The sequence below is a fragment of the Lissotriton helveticus genome, chromosome 10 (genome assembly GCF_964261635.1).
Source record: "Lissotriton helveticus chromosome 10, aLisHel1.1, whole genome shotgun sequence".
NCBI classification, from domain to species: domain Eukaryota; kingdom Metazoa; phylum Chordata; class Amphibia; order Caudata; family Salamandridae; genus Lissotriton; species Lissotriton helveticus.
Window position 1 is genome coordinate 414026377 of NC_136071.1, and position 24234 is coordinate 414050610.

The 24234-nt window shown below is 44.6% G+C and overlaps 1 protein-coding gene across 2 annotated transcripts in view; it reads right to left on the reverse strand.

Annotated features, from left to right (window-relative positions):
* RGS11 (regulator of G protein signaling 11) overlaps positions 1-24234 on the reverse strand; it is a 2073835-nt gene that overhangs the window by 199308 nt on the left and 1850293 nt on the right. For both annotated transcript variants that reach the window (XM_078664273.1, XM_078664274.1), the window contains exon 15: positions 9937-10075. In XM_078664273.1, the coding sequence (XP_078520399.1) occupies positions 9937-10075 (139 nt within the window). The remainder of the gene's footprint in view (positions 1-9936; positions 10076-24234) is intronic.

The following is a 24234-nucleotide window of genomic DNA, read 5'->3' on the forward strand; positions in this document are numbered from 1 at the left end:
GCGTGATGTAACGTCGCTGTTTGCAGATGCCATTGAGAAAGGGAAATGCTCCCGAAACCGGTCAGGCTGTAAGAGCCTTTGGTGACTGTTTTTGTGCGTTCCCCCACATGCAGCTGCCCTATGAAATAAATGGATGAAATGCAATACCGGTTTTTGTGGCTTCTTCCACCAGGGCTTAACTTTGGTTTTGTATATATATATATATATATATATATATATATATTACCTACTGGCGGTCGCCAGTAGGTATATATAGTTAGGATTTTTTCTCTATGGGATTTTTGAAAATTCTATGTCTAATAACTTTGGCGTTTGTGGACGGAATTGGCTGAAATTTTCAGGAAAATGGCACATTTTGTTTCTGAGCAGCCCTTGAAAATTTGGGGGGGGTTCGTCAAGGGGGGGCCGAGAAAAAAGGGGGGTCCCAAAACGTGTTTTTAACATTGAGTTTTCCATAGGGCGGTTGGCCTCACTTTTAGCCCGAACGGCTGAATGGATTTGCACGAAACTTGGCAAAATTGTAGGGACTGGTAGCCCGATGTGCCTTTTGTAGGTCTCAATATATGTGCTCCAGTGGATTTTGAGAAATTAACGTTTAAAAAAAGATATATATCTGTAACAGCGGACCGGGCAGCGTCCCAGGACGCGTACTTTGCGCGCAACGGAGCTTTGTGAAGCGAAGCTGATTGGTTCTCTGGCGTCTGTCAACATTCCAAAAAGTCCGTAGCGGCCGCCATCTTGTCTCTCGGTAGGATCGAGAGACAAGAGGAGGCCAAAACGAAGAGGGAAATGACCATAAGGGGGCATAGTAGATCCTCGCTGACCCCCTAGGTTTGATGTGGAGGTTTTAAAAGGGCCCCGCGGGGCAAAAAAAATAATAATAATAATAATCGAACGGCTGAATGGATTTGCACGAAACTTGGCAAAATATTAGGGACTGGTAGCCCGATGTGCCTTTGCTAGGTCTCAATAAATGTGCTCCAGTGGATTTTGAGAAATTAACGTTCAAAAAAAGATATATATCTGTAACAGCGCTCCGCTTCGCGTAACGGAGGTTTGCGAAGCTGATTGGTCATTCTGTCACTGGGCTATAGTTGGGCTACATCTGGCTGATATTTGGGCTACATTTGTTTTTTTGTGTGTCTGGCGGCCATCTTTGGGCTACATTGGGCTACATTGGGCTTCATTGGGCTACATTGGGCTACATTTGGGCTCCAACATATATATATAGGCCAATGTAGCCCAATATATATTTTTCAAAGTTAATTTTCGTAAAAACCACTGGAGCATATATCTTGAGACATAGCAAAGGCACATCGGGCTACCAGTCCCTACAATTTTGCCAAGTTTCGTGGAAATCCATTCAGCCGTTCGAGCTAAAAGTGAGTCCAACCGCCCTATGGAAATGAAGGAAATGAATGGGTAATTTGTAATTAGCAAATAGCTAATCGCAAACTAGGAATGGTAAAGAATCGCTATTTATTCCTTAAAGTTCGCTATTTAGGAAATGCAAAAAACTTTGATGATACATATGGCGGTTCATCTCTAACAAGATAAGAAGCATAGGGATACATTTATGATGACTGGCGCATCACCAGGGATGTGTTAGTCATTCTGTGCCGCTGTTCCGTCATCTATGGTGTGCTGCATTTACAATGTGGCGCATCATGGGGCAAAAACAGCACAGATGCGTGATGTATCTGTGCCGTAAAGGTGGCGCATTGCTGGAGTTGTATCGCAAGTGTGATGAAGCTCCAGCAAGGGTCGGGGGTGCCCCTGTCGCAGGGTTTCTGTTCTCACACAGAACTGTGGACAGAGGATTGGAACCTCGGCGAATTAGGGTGTCCCAAAACTCACGTTAGTAATCAAAAACCCCTTAGCAAGCTAGGTACAGTGTCACATTGGATATAACAAACTCTCAATGTTTAGACAATCCAGAATATGAACTTATAGTACCTCAGGATACGTGGAACTCATGAACAGTCGGTCGTTATATATTTCTTAGAAACCAGAACATGGAGTTAAGAAGAACACATGTGTATTTGAAATGTTTATTTACTAATGCCATCTTCTCAGGCGTAGTATCTTAGATAATACAAGTACACATATTATCAGTAGCAAAATTACCAGCATAGTTACTAGTACATAAAAAGCGAATGGTGATAGTATGTTAACATGCTGTAAATGAATAAGAGTTAGCAACACTTATAAGCAGCCGCGGGCCGTGGAGGGAGTTACGGTGAGGCAGGGAGGCGGGGAGGGGGAGAAGCAGGGTGGAGAATACAAGTACACATATTATCAGTAGCAAAATTACCAGCATAGTTACTAGTACATAAAAAGCGAATGGTGATAGTATGTTAACATGCTGTAAATGAATAAGAGTTAGCAACACTTACAAGCAGCCGCGGGCCGTGGAGGGAGTTACGGTGGGGCAGGGAGGCGGGGAGGGGGAGGGGCAGGGTAGAGAGGGCTCCACCCTGCTTCTCCCCCTCCCCGCCTCCCTGCCTCACCGTAACTCCCTCCACGGCCCGCGGCTGCTTATATCTCACCCTCCCTAATACACATATTATATTATTTGCTAAGAAGGTCTCTTTGTGTTGGTTTAGGGCGTGCCCATACTTTAGTGTCTTAGATTTGAAGGAATCACATCAGCATACACCAGCTCTCTCTTCATGTGAACCGCATCAACTGTTGTGTATGTGTGTTCGGCAAAGCAATATAAAACCCGCCTCATGCCCAGAATTGGCAGAAGTTGCATTCATGTTATGAGTATGAAGTCGTGGAGATCAGACCTCATAACAATTCTGTATCGTGTTGTTCTTGAAACTTTAGCACTCGCTGTACAGATATAGTTTAACAAGCAAAGCAGATAGTAGAGCAATAACATATTATTCTCATGTAAACCACGATGAACTACTAGGTGGAAAGCTAAAGCAACAACTAAGTGTCGTGTGCAGAAGTTGCAAAAAAGGAAAAATGGCGTTTAAACCGGTAATGAGCCCATGCTAACTTAACACGGTGTAAAGATATCCAGGACCTAGATGACACCTCCCCATGATCCGGAAACGAACTGAATAAGATAATAGAAGTGCCATCTCATGAGAGCAGATTGCAAGTTTATATGTGGACCGTCCGCAAGGTAAAGCATTAAAAACTAGGAAAATTTAATGCTAAAGAAAAATAAAACAGCCAAGTACTTTATCGAGTCTTAAGCCAATAGGCAAGGTAAATAATAAAAACTTGACAAATAAGTCAATGAATTGTCAATGAAATGCTAGTACTCAGCATATCAAACATGAAAAAGGTCTATGACATAACTGTGTATTGAAAATAAGCTGCAACAGCCTCCAATAGGAAGTCACCGTCTTCATCCGAAAACAGTTCAGACATCCAATTTAAAAGCGGAAAAGAACATACGTGCTCTCCCAGCACCGGATCCTCTATCACCATCAGAGGACAGCTCGGTGGGTTTTCAAGAAAGCTCTGTTCCAAGAAAGACTGTGCTGCCGCCAGTAAATTCCAGGGACCAAGTAGTCCATGCATCAATGCCACAGCCATAATCCTTTCGCCAGGACAAACCAACTCGTGAGTAATGATAGGAGTCATCAGCTGATTAAAGTCGACGTCAGGAGAAACCGGTCCGCAGAGACACAAATCAATGGCCCAATCGAAATCACAGGTCAGGCAGTGAAATACAGGCTGGACACAGGTGAAGTAGGAGAATCGAAAAGATAATCCATATGCCGTGCTTAATATCGCCAACGGCATTGTGCCATAATATTCTAGCATGCGATTGCGGAACAGTGTCAGCAGCTGCAGGGTGGGAGGTTGCATAGGAGGGACATCCATATTTAAAAATGTAAAAAAGCACAAGAGCGTCCGCTGGTAATGCAAGTAAAAATGCCAATCCACGAAGCAGAGTGGAGAAAATAGAATGAAAGAAAGCAGGGATGACTCCAAAGATTTTCTCAAATGAAGTCACGAGACCACTGGTAACAACTTTAAAAAAGTGCGCCAGGGCCTTTGTGGAGGATGCGTTAAAGATAGTCCGAACCATCTTGCTGAAATTGAAAGGCAAATCTGAATTGAGAAGGGTCTGCACCTCTGTACGGGTGTTCGCTATGTGAAGCACGAAAGTTTCACGGGCCGAACTCAAGGCCACCTCTCTCTGAGACAAAAGAGCTCTTATTCTTGCCATGCCGTTGAAATCTCTCCCAAGGTTGGTATTTGTGGCCAGATTGAAAACTCCCTATGTTCATGTGTGGGAGGAAATAGAACATTTCTGCAGCAAATAACCCGTTCACTTACTGTTACCATAAAAGGAATACTTTTAATTAACTCAGAACAATCTTCATTATTGAGCATCAAATAACTACCATTTTCCAACAACTTGAACGTGGGGATGATAGCAGGAACTGGCGTGCCTTGCAACACGCAAGCCATATTTGGTCGGTGTTTGTTGCATGAACCGTGTAACTGTATGTGCCTACACATTAGTGAATGATCTGGCGTCTCAGTGCATTCCTCTCCATTCAGATAAACTTCTTGATCATCTTTGAAACATCTGTATGTGTATGAAAGCGACCAGACCTCATGAAGAAAAGCACTACCTAAAGGTTCATAACGACCTATTGGTATATATTTCATACAATTTGAAAACTTATATAAAGCAAAAGGCAGCGTTATTAAACCGTGGATAAGGCACGTTGTCAAAAAACCCGCAATCCTCTGCTGATGATGTCACTGAGCATGTCATGAATGATGTAATATGTGACATCATCAGCAGTGGATTACGGGTAATAGTATCTCTAGTTTACTCCCCTATAGCTGTCTTTCTTTTAACATAAGTCTCTGTTTCCTTCCCTTATACTTACTGTTTTTGGTTCGCTTCCGGTTCGCGTACCGGCGAGCGAACTGGGAAGCGAACTAAGAGAAATAGAGGTTGGCACAGTTCCAAATATTGTACCAATTTTTTAATAACGGGGAGGTAGTTCTGAAAAGAACTTTTTTTTTTATTGTTTTTGTTGTTTTATATTTTTTTTATTATTTTTCAGAACATTTTTTTACTTTTTTTGAATTTTTCTGAACAGTTTTATATTTTTTGGGGTTTTTCTTGGAGGGGGCAATGAAAACGATTCATTGTAAAGGGCTCAACAGGAGCAACAAAACAAAAAAAAAGTATTTATTATTTTGGGCGTTTCGTACAAACTTGCATATGATAGTCAATAGCTCTGTTGATCAGAGTGATGCTTCTTTCTCCGTAGCAAATGAATCCATCGCAAAATACGCAGATGTGTTTTACTTCACCAAATCTCATTTGTATATTTGGCACCATCTCCCTGCCCTCTGGTCCCGTTACTTCCGGTACAACAGATCTTCTGGCCATAATAGGGAGATTATCTAGGTCGTTCCGAAACTGTGCAGCACTGTAGTTGTTAGGATGCCACCTAGTCATATGGCGATGCATTGTGTAGTTTCCGAAACTGTATTTTTTCTCGGTTCCTCTGGACAGTCTATATTGACATATAAGGCAAGTTACGTATCTTGCATTTACTTTTTTCTGACCTTTGGGAATTTTAAAAAATTGCCAAATGAAGTTTTCTTTCCGGTGAGACGTCCTGGGCTCCTCAGGCAAAAACTGCCTCTCTTCGTGCTCTTCCTCCTGTTCCTCTTCTTCCTCTTCTTGCTGAATTATAACTTGAGCAGGTGGTCCACTCTTCCTTGGATGTGGTGGAGGTGGTGGGGAAGCACCAGCTGAAGCTACTAAAGAAGCCATTGCTCAGTGATCACAAAGGGTCTTTCTCTCACAATGATGAAAGTCAGAGTGAGGAAAGAAGGAGGGATTTTCATCATTTGGGAAAAACAAGAGTTCTCAACCAATCAAAAGTGTTCATTTTAGATTATATGACCTAGTCTTACATCATTAGGAAACCAAAAGTGAAATGAACCAATGAAAAGTGTTATTACCAAGTCACATGACTTGCTGTGTTTACGTTAAGCGCTTTGCAGGGCCTCCCGGTTTGCTTCCAGAAACCTGCGCTTTGCGACTCGCTTCGCGTACCAGTTCGCTAACGTAGCCCGTCATATGACGTATCACGCGACAACGTGAAACGTCATGCGGACGGGAGGCGTCACAATGTTGTTTTCTAACGCGGCACTTGCGGTAAAGAAACGTTTACCGGCTCGCGGTCTATTTCGCGGCATCAAGGTCCGCTAACGGGAAGCTTCCCGATTCGCGAAGCGGGAACGAAGAAAAAAAAATATTTAAAAAAAAAATTATTCATAAACATATAAAATATATTTTTGGATTTAAAGAAGAATACATTTTACAGCTACAGATATTAGCTGTTAAAAAACCAATGAAATTCACTGAAAAAACCATAGGTTATAGACCATATATAGTTAGGAATTAGCATTTACAAAACCTTGAAAATTCACTGAAAAAACCATAGGTTATAGACCATATATAGTTAGGAATTAGCATTTACAAAACCTTATTTTACTCACACAAAACCATTGAAATTCCATATATAGTTAGTTGCACTAACTATATATCGCGCACCCGCAATCCACTGCTGATGATGTCACATATTACATCATTCATGACATGGTCAGTGACATCACTGATGACATCACTGATGACATCTCAAATGACATCACTGATGACATCACTGATGACATCTCAAATGACATCACTGATGACATCATGACACACCAATACCAGTTACTACATACGCACTCACTGATTCCTACGTCTACACACACATTCACTCATTCACCCATACAATGACTCATACATACAGTCACTTATTATTACAACACTATCATATGCACTCATACACCTATGCAGACAGTCACACACTGCCACTCATCCATGGAGTTACTCACACACCAAGTCAGTCCTGTAAAGAATCAATCACACTTCCATTTCTTCATCTATACAGTTAAACACAGAACACCATACTTCAGTGACATCACTGATGACATCACTAATGACATCTGAAATGACATCACTGATGACATCTCAAATGACATCACTGATGACATCATGACACACCAATACCAGTTACTACATACGCACTCACTGATTCGTACGTCTACACACACATTCACTCATTCACCCATACAATTACTCATACATACAGTCAGTTATTATTAGAACACTATCATATGCACTCATACACCTAGTCAGTCCTGTGAAGAATCAATCACACTTCGATTTCCTCATCTATAGTTAAACACAGAACACCATACTTTTCACACATATACTAACACATACTTACTCTCTTATACAATCACTGATACAAGTACACATTGATATGCACAGAGTCACACACCTCCCAGCCAGCCACACACACACTCAGTCTTCCATACATCCAGTCATTCTTCAATATGTAAAACGTATTTAAACTTTACAAAAACACACAGACACTAGATGATTTCATCAGTGATGTCATTTGAGATGTCATCAGTGATGTCATCAGTGATGTCACTGACCATGTCATGAATGATGTAATATGTGACATCATCAGCAGTGGATTGCGGGTGCGCGATATATAGTTAGTGCAACTAACTATATATGGAATTTCAATGGTTTTGTGTGAGTAAAATAAGGTTTTGTAAATGCTAATTCCTAACTATATATGGTCTATAACCTATGGTTTTTTCAGTGAATTTTCAAGGTTTTGTAAATGCTAATTCCTAACTATATATGGTCTATAACCTATGGTTTTTTCAGTGAATATATATATATATATATTGCATGTGATGAAGGGCTCGTGAGCCCGAAATGCGTCATTGCTGTTTACCTGCACAAATAAAGAAATCGTTTTGCCAGATCCTGTGGTCCGTCTCCTGCTTCGCTGGTCCGTGGGGATTGGAAGTGGTTTTGGAGTGTTCCTGTATATATATACTATATCTAACTAAGGGGTGATTACACCACATTACCCAGGCTGCAGGTGCAGACCTGTGGTGTCAGTTGGGAAGGCTAACCAGGGGTGGCATAATACATGCTGCAGCCCCTGGTAGGCCTAGGGTGCACCTATGCCCTGGGTACGTAAGGTACCTTATACAGGGGCTCACAAAGGAGACCCAGTAACCAATCAGGTATGTACCTAAAGTACATGGTATCAATTTAGAGAGAGAACAGCTAGGCTGTGGGCCTAATTAGCAGGACCACAGTCATACTAAAGTCGAAAAATAAGTGAATCACAGCAAAAAGTGGGGGTAACCATAGGAAGCAGACCCTACTCTCCTACAATCAGGTCCACTTTACGTGCCACACTGCCTAATTTTCCAGTCGAACTAGAGTTGCTCCCCCCTCTTACGATAATAATTGAGAACACTAACAGTGCTCATTTAATTTCTAAATTGTACAAAGCCTGTGCCAACATGAGGCCTGTAAGTGAAAACAAGGTCCGCAATGATTGGGAAATAGACTTGGGCTGCCCGATAACCGATGATCAGTGGGCCAAGTGTTGTGCAGTCACACAAGAAGTCTCCCTCAAAAGAAGGCACAAACTTAATTTTTAATTTTTACCCTGCGTTTACTTCACCCCTGCTAAGGCGCACAGGATAGATCCATCCAGACCACACACTTGCCAGAAATGCGCTGTACCCCATGCTGACTTTGCTCATCTTGCATGGACATGTCCTCTGCTTCAAGTCTAATGGGAACGCATTCATCACACGCTAGGCAAAATGATTAACTTGCCCCTCATACCAACTCCAGAAGTGGCCTTATTGGGATACACGATGAACTTCCCCAGGAGGGTCAGGTGGTGTGCTTCATTGGGTCTACTTCTGGCGAAACAAGAGGTAGCAATTCATTGAGGCAAGAAAACTGCACCTAAAGTACAGAGTTGGCTGAATAGCTTTGCCTATTGTAATGTAAATAGCGAGATCTATGCCGACATAATGCCCAGTTCCTCCCGTCCTAAAGACATATAGGGCCCATTCCGTTCCTATGTGGAGGATTTACGGTGGGCCTCCAACTCTCAAGTGTTAAATTGTATTGTCCCAGAGTTGGGTAACAACTTTCACTTTGTTATGCTAACTCAGCACCAGGTACCACTAGAGAGCCATGGCAAGTCCTGAATGTCTGGTCATTGATGTTGGGATAATTATGGTGCTGGGGAACAATTTTGATGGAGGACAGGGGAGGGCCGTCAGAGTAACAACGTTATTGCATTACTGTGTTCATTGTACCGGCCTTGTCAGTTGAAATTCCAAATTATGTATGTTTGTTTATTTATGCAACAGTGACATTGTAATAACTAGTGAACAGATTTGCATGTATGTATCTTTTGAAACGACGTAACTGGAAGATAACGTTTTAAAAAAAACATTTATGTCCACCTTGGATGCTCTCTCATCCAGGTGGCATCTATGTGCATGCCCTTTACCATAAAATATATGGCATCGCCAAAGCCAACTGGTTTCACAGCTGAGACATATTGAGCTTTCCCAAGGCTGACTTTATAATGGTACACTTTATGAAATGGAGCATGGTTTTATTTAAATCTGTGTGTGATTTATATCATACTTCACATACTGTCACCATTCACAATCTCCAAGACCAGAAAAGGGCAGCTATAGTACAATTTATAAAATGCTGTTTCTTTGCAGCACAACAATAGTCAAAATATGCCTAATTACATAAAAAAGCAGAGGTTAGCACTTGCAGTGCCCCTAGCTCTTTAGATGTCTAATGAAAAGGTTGCTTTTTATGTTTTTGGGAGGACTTTGTGTTTTCAAGTTAGGGCCGCTGTGGCAAAAACATTACAGGAAACGATTAATAGAAGGACACATGGAATTTTCATATGCATGAATTCTCAGTGAATAATGTCATCACTTTTCTCACATCTACAATATTCTGACAACCCATACGGCTATGGTAGTTTTGCAGTTGAGTGATAGAGCTTTATTTAAAAATACCTTTTTCATGAGCATGTAGATGTGCATCTGTGCATCATCGAGCACAAACCGGTCTGGTTTCTTCATCCCCTCCAAGGTCTTTTCCATGGTTTTACTGTCAATGTTCACCCATCGGCTGGCACCAGGAGCCAGGAACTGCCTATGTATTTGAAGGAAGAAAGGGGGGAGAAACAGAGAACAGAATGAAATATGTGAATGATCAAGAGATGAAAAAGAAAAAAGCATCGGGAAATTTGTTGAAGAGGAGATAAAAAAAGGAGGAAAATGGAACAGGGAAAGTACAGTAAAAGAGAACCGTATGAGGATGAAAAGGAGATGAGCTAGGAGAGAGAGTAAAAATGGTGGGACAAGGAAAGAGATAAGTAGCAGAGAAAAATAGATGGAGAACATGAGAGAAAGGATGAAGGAGAGAGCAAAGAAAAAGAGAGATACATTTGTTTTTGACTGCACCTAGGTTTCCCAAGTCAACCAGGGTTAGTTTAGAAGCCATCCGAGAGTCATTGGCTGATCATCCAACTACTTTAGAAGTAATTATCACATCATCAGACATCATTTAGGTCTTGAAGTTATCAGCAGGGTTTAGAAATGAGCCTTTGATGACTTTACAAGTTGGGATTGCCCCAATGATTTAAGGATGACTTGGAAAAAATATTTGATTACTGCACAAAATTAGTTTGTTCCAGATGATTTAAGGATGACTTGACCATGAGTATCTGATTACTTCCCAAGTGACAACAAAATGAAGCTGTTACTGATGATTTGAGAATGGTTTGCTGATTACTGAAAGAGTATGTCCATGATTTCGGTTTAATTGTTGTTAAAAAAGGTAAGCCAGTCCAATTATTTTAGAATTATTAGCAGATTACTGCACAATGGCCATTATTTACATGATCATTTAATTTTACAGTACATTTTTACAGTACATGAAAGTAAGCATACTACATACTTCAGCAAATTGTTTGAACATTCAGTCACAGGTTAATGTTCTTACTAGAAGCAAGCAGCAGCCACTATTACAATAAATACTGTATAACCTTAATGTGATTTAAATTTGTTTTTGTGTTATAACCACATAAGGGCATAAATCGGGGATATTTATTAGGGTCCTAGATAAGTTCACAACACCCACTCCACGTATAATGTCCATCATTACTAAATACTAAGCAATACATAAACACATAAGTATGCATGTGTTTTCCAGTCCACCCCAAAATACATCAAATGCATTTGAAATGGTATAGATACACGAAATGAGTATTATACTGTACGCTTTCAAGCAGTGGTATCATTCAGATAAAATGTTGTTCATATAGAAGGTTGACTGTATGAATCGCGAAAATTACGTTCATGAAATGGCTCCTAGTACAGAAAAAAAAGTTGAGACCATTTCATCACATATTCATACAAGATTGTACATGTGCTAGAGGCTGATTAAAATTATTGTCTCTAGAGTCTCTAAGAATAGAAGCTCTGTTCTCTAAGAATAGTTCTACTTTAAGCAGAGTATCATGTGCCAAAAAAAGGTAAATATATTGGAAATTGGGAAAAAAACTATTTCGCTTTCATGGGAAAAAATAGTTCCAAATGTTTTCAGTAGTGTTGTTTATAAAAACTGAAGGCCGAATTCAGAGTTCACATTACCTCAGCTAGGCCAGCAAAGAATTCGTCTACAACAGTAGGTGAAAGTTGGGCCAACGCTGAAAAATCTGAAATAGTGCATATATGCGATGCATTGCCATCGTCGGTGTCTAGATCAGCAATGTTCACAGAAGGTTGTACCTGTGTGGTGCCGCTTTCATCTCGTACTTCACCGCCACCTAATCGTAATGGTGAAGTCTCAACGAATGCCGTCATCAGAATCGGTAGCCGCTGGGGACAACACGTTGCATGAGTCGTTACCGGACAAAGCAAAGCATCGATATCCATTGGTACTGCTGATGGTAGTGTAAGACAGACGTCCAACACGCATTCTTCTCCGCATAGCAGACATCGAAGCACAGGTAAGATGCAATTTTTCCAAATTGGTCTGAACGAAAGAAACCAGGTAGTATTCAGATCTCTTAGCCGGGCCAATCCGAGGACCTTAGTGATACGGTCTCGGTATCGTATTGCTAGGATGGTTTCTTCCATCGTAGCTTTAGTTTTGTCTGTGACTTGGCTTGCCATATCGGAGCAGAAGGAACAAAAATAAAATTCCTGCTACGAGTCCCAAAATAAGAGGCAGGCAACCGAAAAGAGAATGCACAAAATTCGGGAAAATGCCTAGTACTGTTTCAAAGGGTGCTAACAGTCCCGAAAAAATTGTCTTAAATACATGTGCGATACCACTGGTATCTGACATGTTTAAGATTTGGCTTAACATTTCTATGAAATGCACGGGGCAATTTGTCGATAATAGGGTATGTATCTCTGCCGCTGTCCTTGCAACTTGCAGGTCATACGTTTCTTTAGACGAGGTTAAAGGCACAGTTGTTTGTAAAAGAATAGACTTCATTCTGCCTAAAGTATCAATTCGAATAGAAGAGATATTCACAGAAGGCCATAATGCTGCCTCCATGTCTGGATTGCTGTTTGGATACAATACTTGCATACAACAAATGACCCTGGAAGTGACGCTCACGAGATAGGGTTTTCCTGGCATCATGTCACAACAGCTGTGGTCAGTTAATATAACGTAGCTACCATTGGAAAGTTGTCTGAAAAAAGGCTCTATCTGTGTAGCGGGGGTGCAGAGCAGATGACATGAAAGGTTGTTTGATGAACCTTCGCAGGCTCCATGCAAGTTAATACCTTGACACAGAAGTGTACTGCTTAGTGAATTTTTTACAATTTTTACCACTAAGAAATACCTCTTTTTTCCCTTCACTATGACATTTATGTGTAAAAGGTAAATTCCAGGTTGATTTGATGTATCCTTTACCCAACCTTTCATACAGGCCTGCTGGTATATATTTTTGGCAGTATTGAAACTGAAAAGTTGTAATCGGGATTGTAATGGTGCCATGTATTATCCATTCAATGACAGGTCTTTCTGACATTGTCAATGGTAATCTCTCTAGCTTTTCAATGCTCAGCACCGTATAGTCAGCTCCTTTTTGTGCCAACGAGATTTGTCTATCAGTAAGGTTAAAGATAGAAAATAATAACGTTATGTTGATTAGACGCCATGGCACATGGCCTGAACGGAGGTTTTGTAACGTCCAGCCTAGATGTACAATAGCACGCAATTGGGATTGACCATGTTGTAACATTAGCATATCCTGTTCTATTATATCAATAGTATATGATACAATGCCGCAGCGCCGAGGATAGCAAGTTGGTTGTTTGCTGTGGGAGGGAGCACTTTTCCTGGCTCTCCCTCCTCTCTGTCATCTTGCACGGATCGTGTGTTCTCCTTTCCTGAGGGGCCCGGGACGCTGCGCAAGGTCCACGCGCACTTAATGCCCCACGGACTACACCTCCCAGGAGTCACCCTGAGCCCACACCTGCAGCAGGGCTCAGGCACCGCCCCCCTACCGATGCCTTAAGACCCCTCGCACCACCCGCTCCGCGGGTGCCGCAGTGCCGAGGATAGCAAGTTGGTTGTTTGCTGTGGGAGGGAGCACTTTTCCTGGCTCTCCCTCCTCTCTGTCATCTTGCACGGATCGTGTGTTCTCCTTTCCTGAGGGGCCCGGGACGCTGCACAAGGTCCACGCGCACTTAATGCCCCACGGACTACACCTCCCAGGAGTCACCCTGAGCCCACACCTGCAGCAGGGCGCAGGCACCGCCCACCTTCTGACTACATAAGTTTGACCATAGGGCCTGGGAGCGCGCGGAAGAAGCCCGGGACAAGGGCGGGACCATCCAAGGCCATCACAGGCCAGAAGAGGTCGGGTCGGGCCACCCCTCCCTGGCCGTGCAACAAAAGGAGGTAATGAACCTGATACATTACACTTAGCCACATCGTGTCTAGAGACATTCTCTGTCCCTGTAGGTGCCTGCTGCTGTATACGTGCTACTTACATCATGACATGCAAGGGGGGCCGGAAGAATTCTACTCTGACAAGGGACTTGGCCAAGGGGACGTTGGTCCAATATTTAATCAAGACAACACCACCTACTGATCGACAAACAGTAAGCATCAGTGATTTCTCCCCCCCACAGACAGTCGCCGCACTACAAATCCTATCACTGCTGGAGGAACTTTATAGTTTATGTAAATCCAAGTATGCTGCTGTCGAGTCGACATCAGAGCAATTTAGTGCATCTATCTGCCCTACAGCCATCACAAGTCCCCAGTCCAGTATATTTTCTCCACTAAATGGAAGTCTCCTGGGTACTCCCCTCTGTCCACCCGCTATAGGCAACATGAATCCCATAATGTCCCTTCCGGACCTTTCTGGTAAAAGGAAACGACTTGTGGATACACATACAGGCAGCCAAGCAAAACAGCAAAAATTCAATCTGATCCCTTCATTGCCTATCACCCTTTCCCCGGAAACATGTAAGGATCCCGTGAAACTGTTAGTCCCTGCATCCCCTACCTCACCAACTCTGTTGGCCCAGATAGAAACCATGATCAACTCTTTGATATACCCCCTGATAGAAAGAATGAACATTCTAGGGGATAGGATCGTAGATATAGAGGAAATGACTAAGTCAAACTCGCTACTCCTAAAAAGTATGACAGGTCCCACTCACATACAGCCCTTATGCAACACTGTAGTGCCTTTAACAACTCCCCAAAGTAATATTGACCAACACCAACCAGCAGCCCCACATATGTTAACTCCACCCACCCTGAAAGTGCCCGCCAAACCTACAATAGCACATAGCTCTTCCCTCAAAACTGGGCAGAACAAAGAAATTATACCACCCAAAGGGTCACTTCCCAATCCAGGGAACATGCCACGAAAATCAAACCACATACAATTACCACCGGAGGCTGTCCCCTTTGTGTGCGTCCTTTCTGGAGTGCCAGTACTTACAAATGGAAAAACTGAAAGTCAACAGGAACTAAGAAATAAGGCACTGTTCTGGTTAACAAAGAATAGACCCCTGCCTCCTGATATCGATGGGAGAATACGAAGTGTTAGAAGGGTGGGTTGGCTAGGCCTGCTTCGAAAAGAGATACCTGGTGATCTGGTGTTAATAAAGTTTAGAAATAGCAACGTTGTCCCATACCTCCAGACCTGGCAACCGCAGATAGGAGACGGACCTATACACACCTGGGGACTATCTGACTTTTATCCCAGAGTATCACTCCTCCCCCATACAAGACCAACGAAGAGAGTAACTTTTGGTTGGACTGAAACGGCTCCGGGGTGAGGGGTGTTAATATCCAGACTTTGACTTGATATACTCCGCAATGATCTATTTGGTACCTGATCTCTCTTAAAGATTTTATGCTACAATGTTACTTGCTGTGAAATTAAATGAAATGTAATGGTGTATATATATTGCAATGTGCTTTTATGATTTTATATTTCAAAATCGAATAAAGCTAATCGAATCGAATCGATACAATGCTGTCCAGTGAATAAATTCTGGAGGACAGAGTCGTTAACCCGTTGTCCACCACAGAAAGTGATTTTTCCAAATTAATACGATCAATTTCTCGTAATTTTTCTGCAGTTTAATTTGTGTTACTTTCCAAGCTTCATTGTAAGCTGCGTATATACCGGCGTATATGAAACGTTTTTGACGCTGTTTGCGAGGTCCCATTATGAAATCTCGCAAGTCAGCACCTTCTTTAAGTAAAGTTAGGTGTTGCTTAATTTCAGGAAGTGTGGATCTCTGTAGCCAATCGAAGCATAGTTTTCCTACACTGTATGTTGTAACTATCCCTGGATGTTGTCTCTGGGAATATCTTGAGTCTGGCCTGTTCTGTTTTAACCCCTGTATTTTGTTCAGGAATCTATCTTGACAGTTATTAGGATCTGTGGGCCAGATCAACCATTTGTTCCAATCAGGAATTGTTCTGTTTTGTTTCAAAATATAGGACACGTCTAACCCCTCATCTGTAGTGGTGTTTCTATCAGGCATAGGCTTTGGTATAGACGAGTTGTTTAAATCTTTTATCTTGGCTAAACCAAGACATGTTGTTTGTTGAATGGTTTCATTCAGGAACAATATTTGTTCTGGGATCATACAGGCTCTAAACAATGATTCTAGACCTTGTACCTGCCATTGTTTTGTACCCCAGATGGTTTTTGTCTCAATGTTGTTTTTCCAAAATTCAAAACCAAATGTAGACATTTTTTCATAAAATTTTTCTGAATAAATCAGTTTAGTATTTGTCAACATGTTTTTCACTCCTGTCTTATTTAACATTTTGAAATAAAACGTTTCTGGGTTAGTGTAAATAAACCCTGAGAAGTATGGAAATTTCTCATAAAATGTTTTCGAACTGCCTTTTGGCGGAGTTGGACAATGTTCCCACTGTTTATAACTGAAAACATTTCTAGTATTTGCAGATTTATGCAGATAGTGATGCCCTAAGTGATTGTAACAATACATTTCCTCATAATTTGACGAACCCTGTAAATATTCATGTTCTGTAAATTTTGCTGACATTTCTAAATCTGACATCATATTATTAATATTTTCAAAGTCCCAATCATCAGAGAAAGTACCAGGTGATACAAAGTCACTTAAGGAGATCTTAAATTGGTGTGGATATTTCAAGAGCTCAACCGGGCCCTAGATTTCATAGTCAGTTTTGTCCCATGCTATACCACCAGGTATAGGGATGGCTGTGATGTTCACTGATGATAGTTCTCTTTTTTCGATGTGAGAGGATCTGTGTGGTTTCAGGACCAAGTTGATCGTCTGACTTGCTGTGTCCATTGTACTATATTTTCCATCAATAAATCTACCCAAGGAGGAGGAGCTACGCGGGCAACCGGAATGGCCGCGTGAGCACAGAGCTCTCCGGACCCCCGCCGCTCTTCGCATAATATCCTGAAAATATCCTGAATTCAGGAACGGATTATTGAAGAGGAACCTCGGCTGATTTCATTGTTTGTTTCGGAACTTGATTCGGACCCGGGGAACCGAGGTTACATCGACTCGAGCTTTCGAGGCCCACCCAGGGGTGAGCCGGGGACTTGGTGGCGTGTGAGGCCGGGACCGAGTTGAACAACAACGGCTGTGGGGTTCGTCCCAGTTGCCCTACTGCAACTTTCAGTTTCGCTTCTGACTCTGGCCGGGTCACGAGACGACCCACTTTGGTCGGGGCTTTGTCCAGTCTCTGAGTAGTGTGAGCGAAATCTTCTCATCGACTTGGACCAGGTTCGGCCGTGTCTCCTCTAGAGCCGCGCTGACTAGAGTCTTTGGTTTGGTGGTGTCCCGTTCGTCAGCGGCCATTTTCACCAGGTCGGGAGGGTCCCTCCGGGGCTCATCTTCTAACATGGCTGCCAGGGGAGATGCAGAGAGACGGAAGACCAAGACGCCTCTTCGTGGAGGACCGATCCAGTCTAACATCATGGACCGGTATACCCAGTCTAAAGGATCCCCTGGAGCCACCTGTCATTCCCCGGGGGACGCGAAAGATGCTTTGGCCGCCCCTACTGATTTGTCTTTGCAGGACATTATGGGCGCTATCACCAGCAAGAGACTATCGGCCAGCAATATGAGGCTCTGGCTCATAAAATCGACACTGTGGCCATTGATGTAACCCTGATTCGAGCCGATCTGTCTAAGACCAACGAGAAAGTGAAGTCGTTGGATCTCAAGGCGTCTAGCCTCATGACTGACGTGTCGGAGCTCCAGACTGAGCTGGGCAATCTTAGATCGGCTAATGATCTTATGTCCCATCGTCTGGAGGATTTCGAGAACAGGGCAAGACGCAGTAACATTCGCGTCATAGGAGTTCCGGAAAATCCTGAGGCTCACTCTGTCGATCTCCTGGTGGAGGACCTGGTCCAGAACTACCTTGCTCCGTCTGGATTAAGTAAGCTCTTCGTGGTGGAACGCGCCCATCGTGTTCCGGGTGGAAAGCCTAAACAAGGTGCCCCGCCGAGGCCCATCATAGCCAAGCTCTTCCAGTTCAGGGATCGAGACGTTATCCTGCAGGCCTCGAGGGTGAGTGGCCCGGTGAACTTTGAGAACGCTACTGTGAACTTCTACCCAGACTTCACCCAGCTTGTTCAGAGACAAAGGATGGGCTTCGGTGGAGTCAAGAGACGACTTTGGGATTTAGGACTGAAATACGCCATGCTTTTCCCCACTAGGCTACGTGTGGAGTACGAAGATCGGACATTCTTCTTCGACCGACTGGAGAACGTGAGTGACTGGCTGGACTCCCTGCCACACCGGGCCGACCGGACTGAGCACCCTGGTGGCACCGAGGGTGGTGTGTCTTGACTCGGGTTACGCTTCGGCCCCTGAGCTCCGAATACAGGACATTGACTACTTGGGTTCCGTAACTGTATATGCGATGCTTTATTGACGTTCCCTTTTGAGTCGCGGGAGGGACGGGGCCCTTTCCTCCTCGAGGGTTCTTTTTGTAGAGTGTGGGATGTTTGGGCGACAGGCACACTGCATGATGGGGTGGCTTCTTAGTCTACTGCAGGGGTGCAGGGAGAGGGGAGTTGTAACGGGTGTTGGTGGGAGGGTGGGGAGGGGTGTTCATGGTTATGTTCTTTTTACTCAAGGCGACGTATGGTTTTCCTTTCCGTTTCAATTCTTGTGCTCTTTGTGGGGTGGTTCCTGCATCACTTGTTGGGATGGGGGGTAGTGGGTTGAGGTTAATATCTTGGAATGTCAATGGGTTGGGGGATCGTATTAAGCGGGGGGTGGTGTTGCGGTATCTGCGACGCTTGTCTCCTGATGTGGTGTTTTTGCAAGAGACACATCTGGTGGGTAACTCTTGTCATGCTATGAATAGGTGGGGTTACCGCCTGGTTGCGCACGCTGGGTTCACTACGGGTTCTAGAGGGGTGGGTATCCTGATCCGGTCCACTCTCCCCCTCGAGATTAATGACGTAATCCTTGATGATAGGGGGCGTTATGCCGCCCTCACGGGTAGATGGGAGGGTAAGACCCTTTCATTGCTTACTGTTTACATCCCCCCGGGCCTTCAGACCTCCACCTTTTCAGACATTGGCCGTGTGGTACTGGGGCTCCCTGATTGTGTCCTTCTCATGGGTGGAGATTTTAACTCTGTGTTTTCGGGCATGGTAGATCGTCACCCCCCCAGGGATATTTCTCCGTCACAGTCATGGCTTGGTGGGTTTTTGGACACCTTTGGTCTTGTGGACTGCTGGAGACTTATGCACCCCACACAGCATCAGTACACTTTTCACTCCGGGGCACATGGGAGTCTATCTAGAATTGACTATTTCCTCATGCCCACTGTTCAGTCTTCCTTGGTCCGGGAGATTAGACACCTGGCCCGGGGCATTTCGGACCACTCACCACTTTGGCTCTGCATTGACACAGGGGTAAACGCTGCGGGCCGGGTCGCCCCTATTAATCCCTGGTACTTGCGTACTCCTAGGACCCGCAGCCAGTTGATTAAATCTCTAGACCACTAATTCCTGGAGAATGAGGGGTCGGTTTCCTCCTCTGTGTCCCTGTGGAAGGCCTTCAAGACTGTCATCCATGGGTAGGCCCTGTCCCTCATCGCTGACTCTAAGAAGGACAGGAATCAGGAGGTGGTGGGTCTGGAGGCAGAAATATTGGATTTGGAGGCCGAGTTGGACTCAGGTGTTACCCGGGAGAGACTCCATGCCCTTGGTCTGAAACAGCTTGACTACAAGTCCCTTGTTACGGATGCTGCCAAGACGATGTACAGGGAACAGCAGGGTAGATTATATGATGTTGGGGATAAGGCGGGTAAATTGATTGCTTGGTTAGACAAGAAAGAAAGAGCGAATCGTGTTGTCCCTGTTGTCCAGACTTCAGAGGGTGTGAGTGTGACTGACCCGAGTGAGATTGTGGAATGTTTCCCTGATTATTTCCGTGCTGTCTACTCCCCGGTGTCTGAAAGGGATGAAGAAGACTCCCACTTCCTATTACGTGACATTGCGTTGCCCTGCCTCTCCGAGGAGGGGCGGGCGTGTATGGAGGCCCCGTTGTCTTCGGATGAAATCGCGACAGCAATTCGATCTCTCCGTTCGGGCAAAGCTATGGGCCTGAACGGCTTGCCTATCGAGCTGTATAAACTACGGCCGGATAAGGTCGCGCCTCATCTCCGCGCTATGTTTAGGAAGTCACGTGATCTTGGCGCCCTCCCTTACGATCAGCGTCTGGCAACGATTGTGGTAATCCCCAAAGAGGGTAAGCCTCTGGACCTCTGCGCGTCGTACAGGCCCATCTCCCTGCTAAACGCTGAGCCTAAGGTTCTTGCCAAGGTTCTCGCCACTCGTCTGCTTACTGTGATCGGTGACCTGATCCGGATTTATCCCGCATCGGAACACAGCCCTTAATCTGCGGCGTCTGCACAGTGTTCTCGCGAGGGCAGGGTCTCTTTCGGAGCCGGCCATCTTGGCCTCTTTGGACGCCTCGATGGCCTTCGACACGATAGAGTGGCCCTATCTCTGGGCCGCCCTCGCGAAGTTTGGTTTTGGCCCGGAATTTGTCGGGTGGGTGAAATTGTTATACAATGATCCGCTGGCCCAGGTGGTGGTAAACGGTCGGGTGTTCGAACCCTTTGCCCACGGTAGGGGGGCCCGCTGTCCCCACTGCTTTTCGCCCTCGCACTGGAGCCGCTCGCGGCGTGGCTCCGGTGGGAACCGTCCATCAAGGGTATTAAGTGGACCCCTGATTTCGAAGACCGGGTTTCGCTGTATGCTGACGATATTCTCCTGTACCTTACCTCTCCGCGTAAATCCCTGAACGTCCTGTTCAATGTCCTCACCTCATTTGGCAAGAACTCTGGCCTGGTTATAAACTGGTCTAAGTCCAGTATATTTGTCATCTCCGGTGGCCTGCCACCGTTGCCACGTAGATTTCCCATCCAGATTTCCCAATCCGGCTTTATATACTTGGGGATTTTCATTACGCTGGACCCGGTGGCCTGCTATGAACAGAATCTCCTTCCTCCTCTCCGTAGGTTGAGGTTAGACGTGGCTCGGTGGCGTAGACTGCCTTTGTCGCCGCTTGGCAGGGCCGCTCTCTTTAAAATGATGTCCCTGCCCCGGTTTCTTTATGCACTCCAAAATTCGTTTGACGCAATCCCTGCAAGCTATTTTCGGGAGGTGGAAAGTCTACAGAGTGGTCTGGGACGGCCGTGCACGCATTGCCCTCGTGAAACTCACTATCCCCTGGTATGACGGGGGCATGGCACTCCCGGATATCAGACGGTATTATTGGACCTCGCAGTTGTCCGCGATTAACCACGCGATGTATTCACCCGGCTTGAGTCCGGCTTTTGAGATGGATACGTATCAGCTGCCGGGCGGGGACTATAACAGAGCGCTCTATTCCAGGGCGACTAAACGGAACCTTACGGGACCCACCAAGATTGCTGTGAGTGTGTGGAGGGCAGCTAATGTGGCCATGGGTTGGAATGATCGAGTGACTCTAGCGACCCCACTGTATGCATCTGAACGATTGGGATGTCTCTGGACAACGAAAGGGTTTGAGAGGTGGGATATGATCGGTATTAGTAAAGTTGGTGACCTTTGGGTGAAGGGAGCGGTAAAGTCCTTTGAGGGGCTTCAGAGTGAATATGAACTGAGTGACAGAGCATTTTTCAGATATGCGCAGGTCCGTCACGCCCTGACTTCGGTCCTCGCTTCTGACACCAATGTCCCCGAGTCCTCTCCACTTGAGGATCGAATACTTGATGGTCATCTGCCCGACGGTACGATTTCTTTAATCTATAAGAAGTTAATCAACAGTCGGGCGGATCTCCTTGTCCGCCTCAGGGAGGCCTGGGCCGGAGATGGGCTGGAGTTGGACGACGAAGACTGGCAATCAGCGTTGTCCTCTCCGAAGGAGGTCACCATTCCCGCCCGTCTCCGCCTTGTCCAGCTAAATATTCTACACCGAGTGTACGTGACTGGCCCTCGTTTGGTTGCTATGGGAGTCTCCTCTGACGGGCTGTGCAAGCGTGGGTGTGGTTTGAGTGCTACATTCCTCCATATTATTTGGGAATGCTGAGAGGTGGCTGCGTATTGGATGAATGTGCATGCGGTGATGGAGAGTGTCACTGGGGTCGCTTTGCTGCCTGAGGCTCGGAGATGTTTATTGAATGTGTGGGAGCCGAATGATTACAACGTGGCCCAGGCCCGGTGGGCGGCCCTTGGGAACATGATTGCAAAACGGGATATAGCGCAGCTATGGGGTTCCCAACGGTCCCCCACCGTGTCAGTATGGAAGGAGAACATGGATTGGTGTATGTTTAGAGAGAAGACGGTGTATTCGGCTAGGTGCAGGCCGAGGGCATGGACGAAGGTATGGGGTCAATGGAACGCCTATCGAGGGAACATCTGTTTGCCCCCACTTGCAGAACTCCCGAATATTTCCCTATCCCCCTGAACTAACATTCCTGAATGAGTCTACTCCTTTTCTTGCCTTTTTTTACCTCCCCACCGTTCCACCCCCACCCTGACTAGCTCCATTGCTTGCTAATTCATTTCTTCCGTACTGAGGGTTTCCCCCCCCCACTAGAGCTCGACTTTGTCCATCATGTCTTCCACCTTGAGGTTTGTGTGTTTTTCTTCTTTGGGTTCCTTTCTATAAAATTAAAATGACAATATCCTGTTTTTATCCTGTGTGCTACGATTTGGATCCTGTTCTTTTGCCTGGCCTCTCGGTACCTAACCACTGTATCCATATGTTTGTATAATATGCTACATGCTTTGCGGCTGGCCCGTGTGGTTGTAGGCCCATACTTGTATCCATATTTTACTGCACAATAAAGTTTTTCAAAAAATAAAATAAAAAAATAAATAAAAATCTTCCCAAACTTAAAACCAAGATGAGCCATAGAAGGAGGAAAAGTACCCCTAACACAATCCATAATTTAATCCATGGTGAAGTTAGATATGTTTCTCTGAGTTGATGAAAGAGTTCTGTGATTTTTTCTTTGAATGTTTTTGTTGCTGGCTTGTCTCCATGTTCACTTGGATCATCTGAAAAGTCATCAAAGTTGATAAAGTAGGCAGATGCAGTTCTGTTAATTGGTGGAATTGCTTCCGGATTTCCATTGATCTTTGGATTTTCTTTTGTTACATTTGTATAGTCCGAGGCTACATCGTTGTAGACAGGTGTTTCGTGACGAACTGTTGCGATTTGGGTTTCAAGAGGCACAAGTTCCATGGCTTTGTTGCATAGTCCTTTATTATTCACTGGAGGTTTGTCAAATGTGATTAGTCTCTCAGTTTGAACCTCTTGGATTGTAGCAAGATTTGGTCTTCTGCTATTTCTTGGGAGTCCACTGGGCCTACTACTTATTATTGGCCACATGGTTGTGGTTTCACCAGGTCGATTGATACAACTCGGTTCTCCTTTTTTCCAGCAAGTGGCGGTAGTACTACTGATCTTGTTCCGCTGACAGCTAAGACAGGTACTGCTTTTCTGTAAGAAGGCCCAAATTCCTTCTTCACCGCGATCTTTTCTCTGACCAGATACCCAATCTTTGGAATCCAGACAGGTCTTGCTGGGACAGGTGTTTTTTCTTCAGTGGATGTTGACTTTAGTTTTTCGTTACTCAGACTTTTTCTTGTTTTATTTAAGTCCTGTAAAACAGCCAAACGATTTGTGATATTAAAGGTTTTTTGTTTCACCACTGAAGTTTGACAATCCAAATCCAGGATGATCATTCTAGTACCAAATAAAAGTTCGTACAGACTGATACCTCCCAGAGAATTCCTTGGCATGTTATTAAGACTACGTTGGACACTTATTAGATGTTTGACCCACCCGTCACCCGAACCTAATACCCTCGCTGTTATAGATTGCTTTCTGTCTAGGTTTTTTCTCTCCACTACCGCATTTCCCTCGGGATGGAATGGACTAGAATACCGCAATGCAATGCCCATGCTGGCCATGGACTCCTTGTAAGCCAGAGAGCTAAACGCAGGACCCTGGTCAGAATGTAGCATGCCGATTGCGTATGTGCCGATAAAGACTCGCAAATCTTTTATAACAGTTCTGGCGTCAGCCGAGCGCTGGGGCCACATCCAAATGAATCTCGTCTTAATAATTATGGGATCGCATTTCTCCGTCTGGATGTCTACGCATAGATAGCCTGATGCTGTCTAATAGAGGTGTCTGGGCAGGTGTCTGGTCCGGTTCACAACTGCGATCTCTGTTGCAGTCCTGACAATTCATTGCAAAATTATAAATTTGCACCCTCATTCC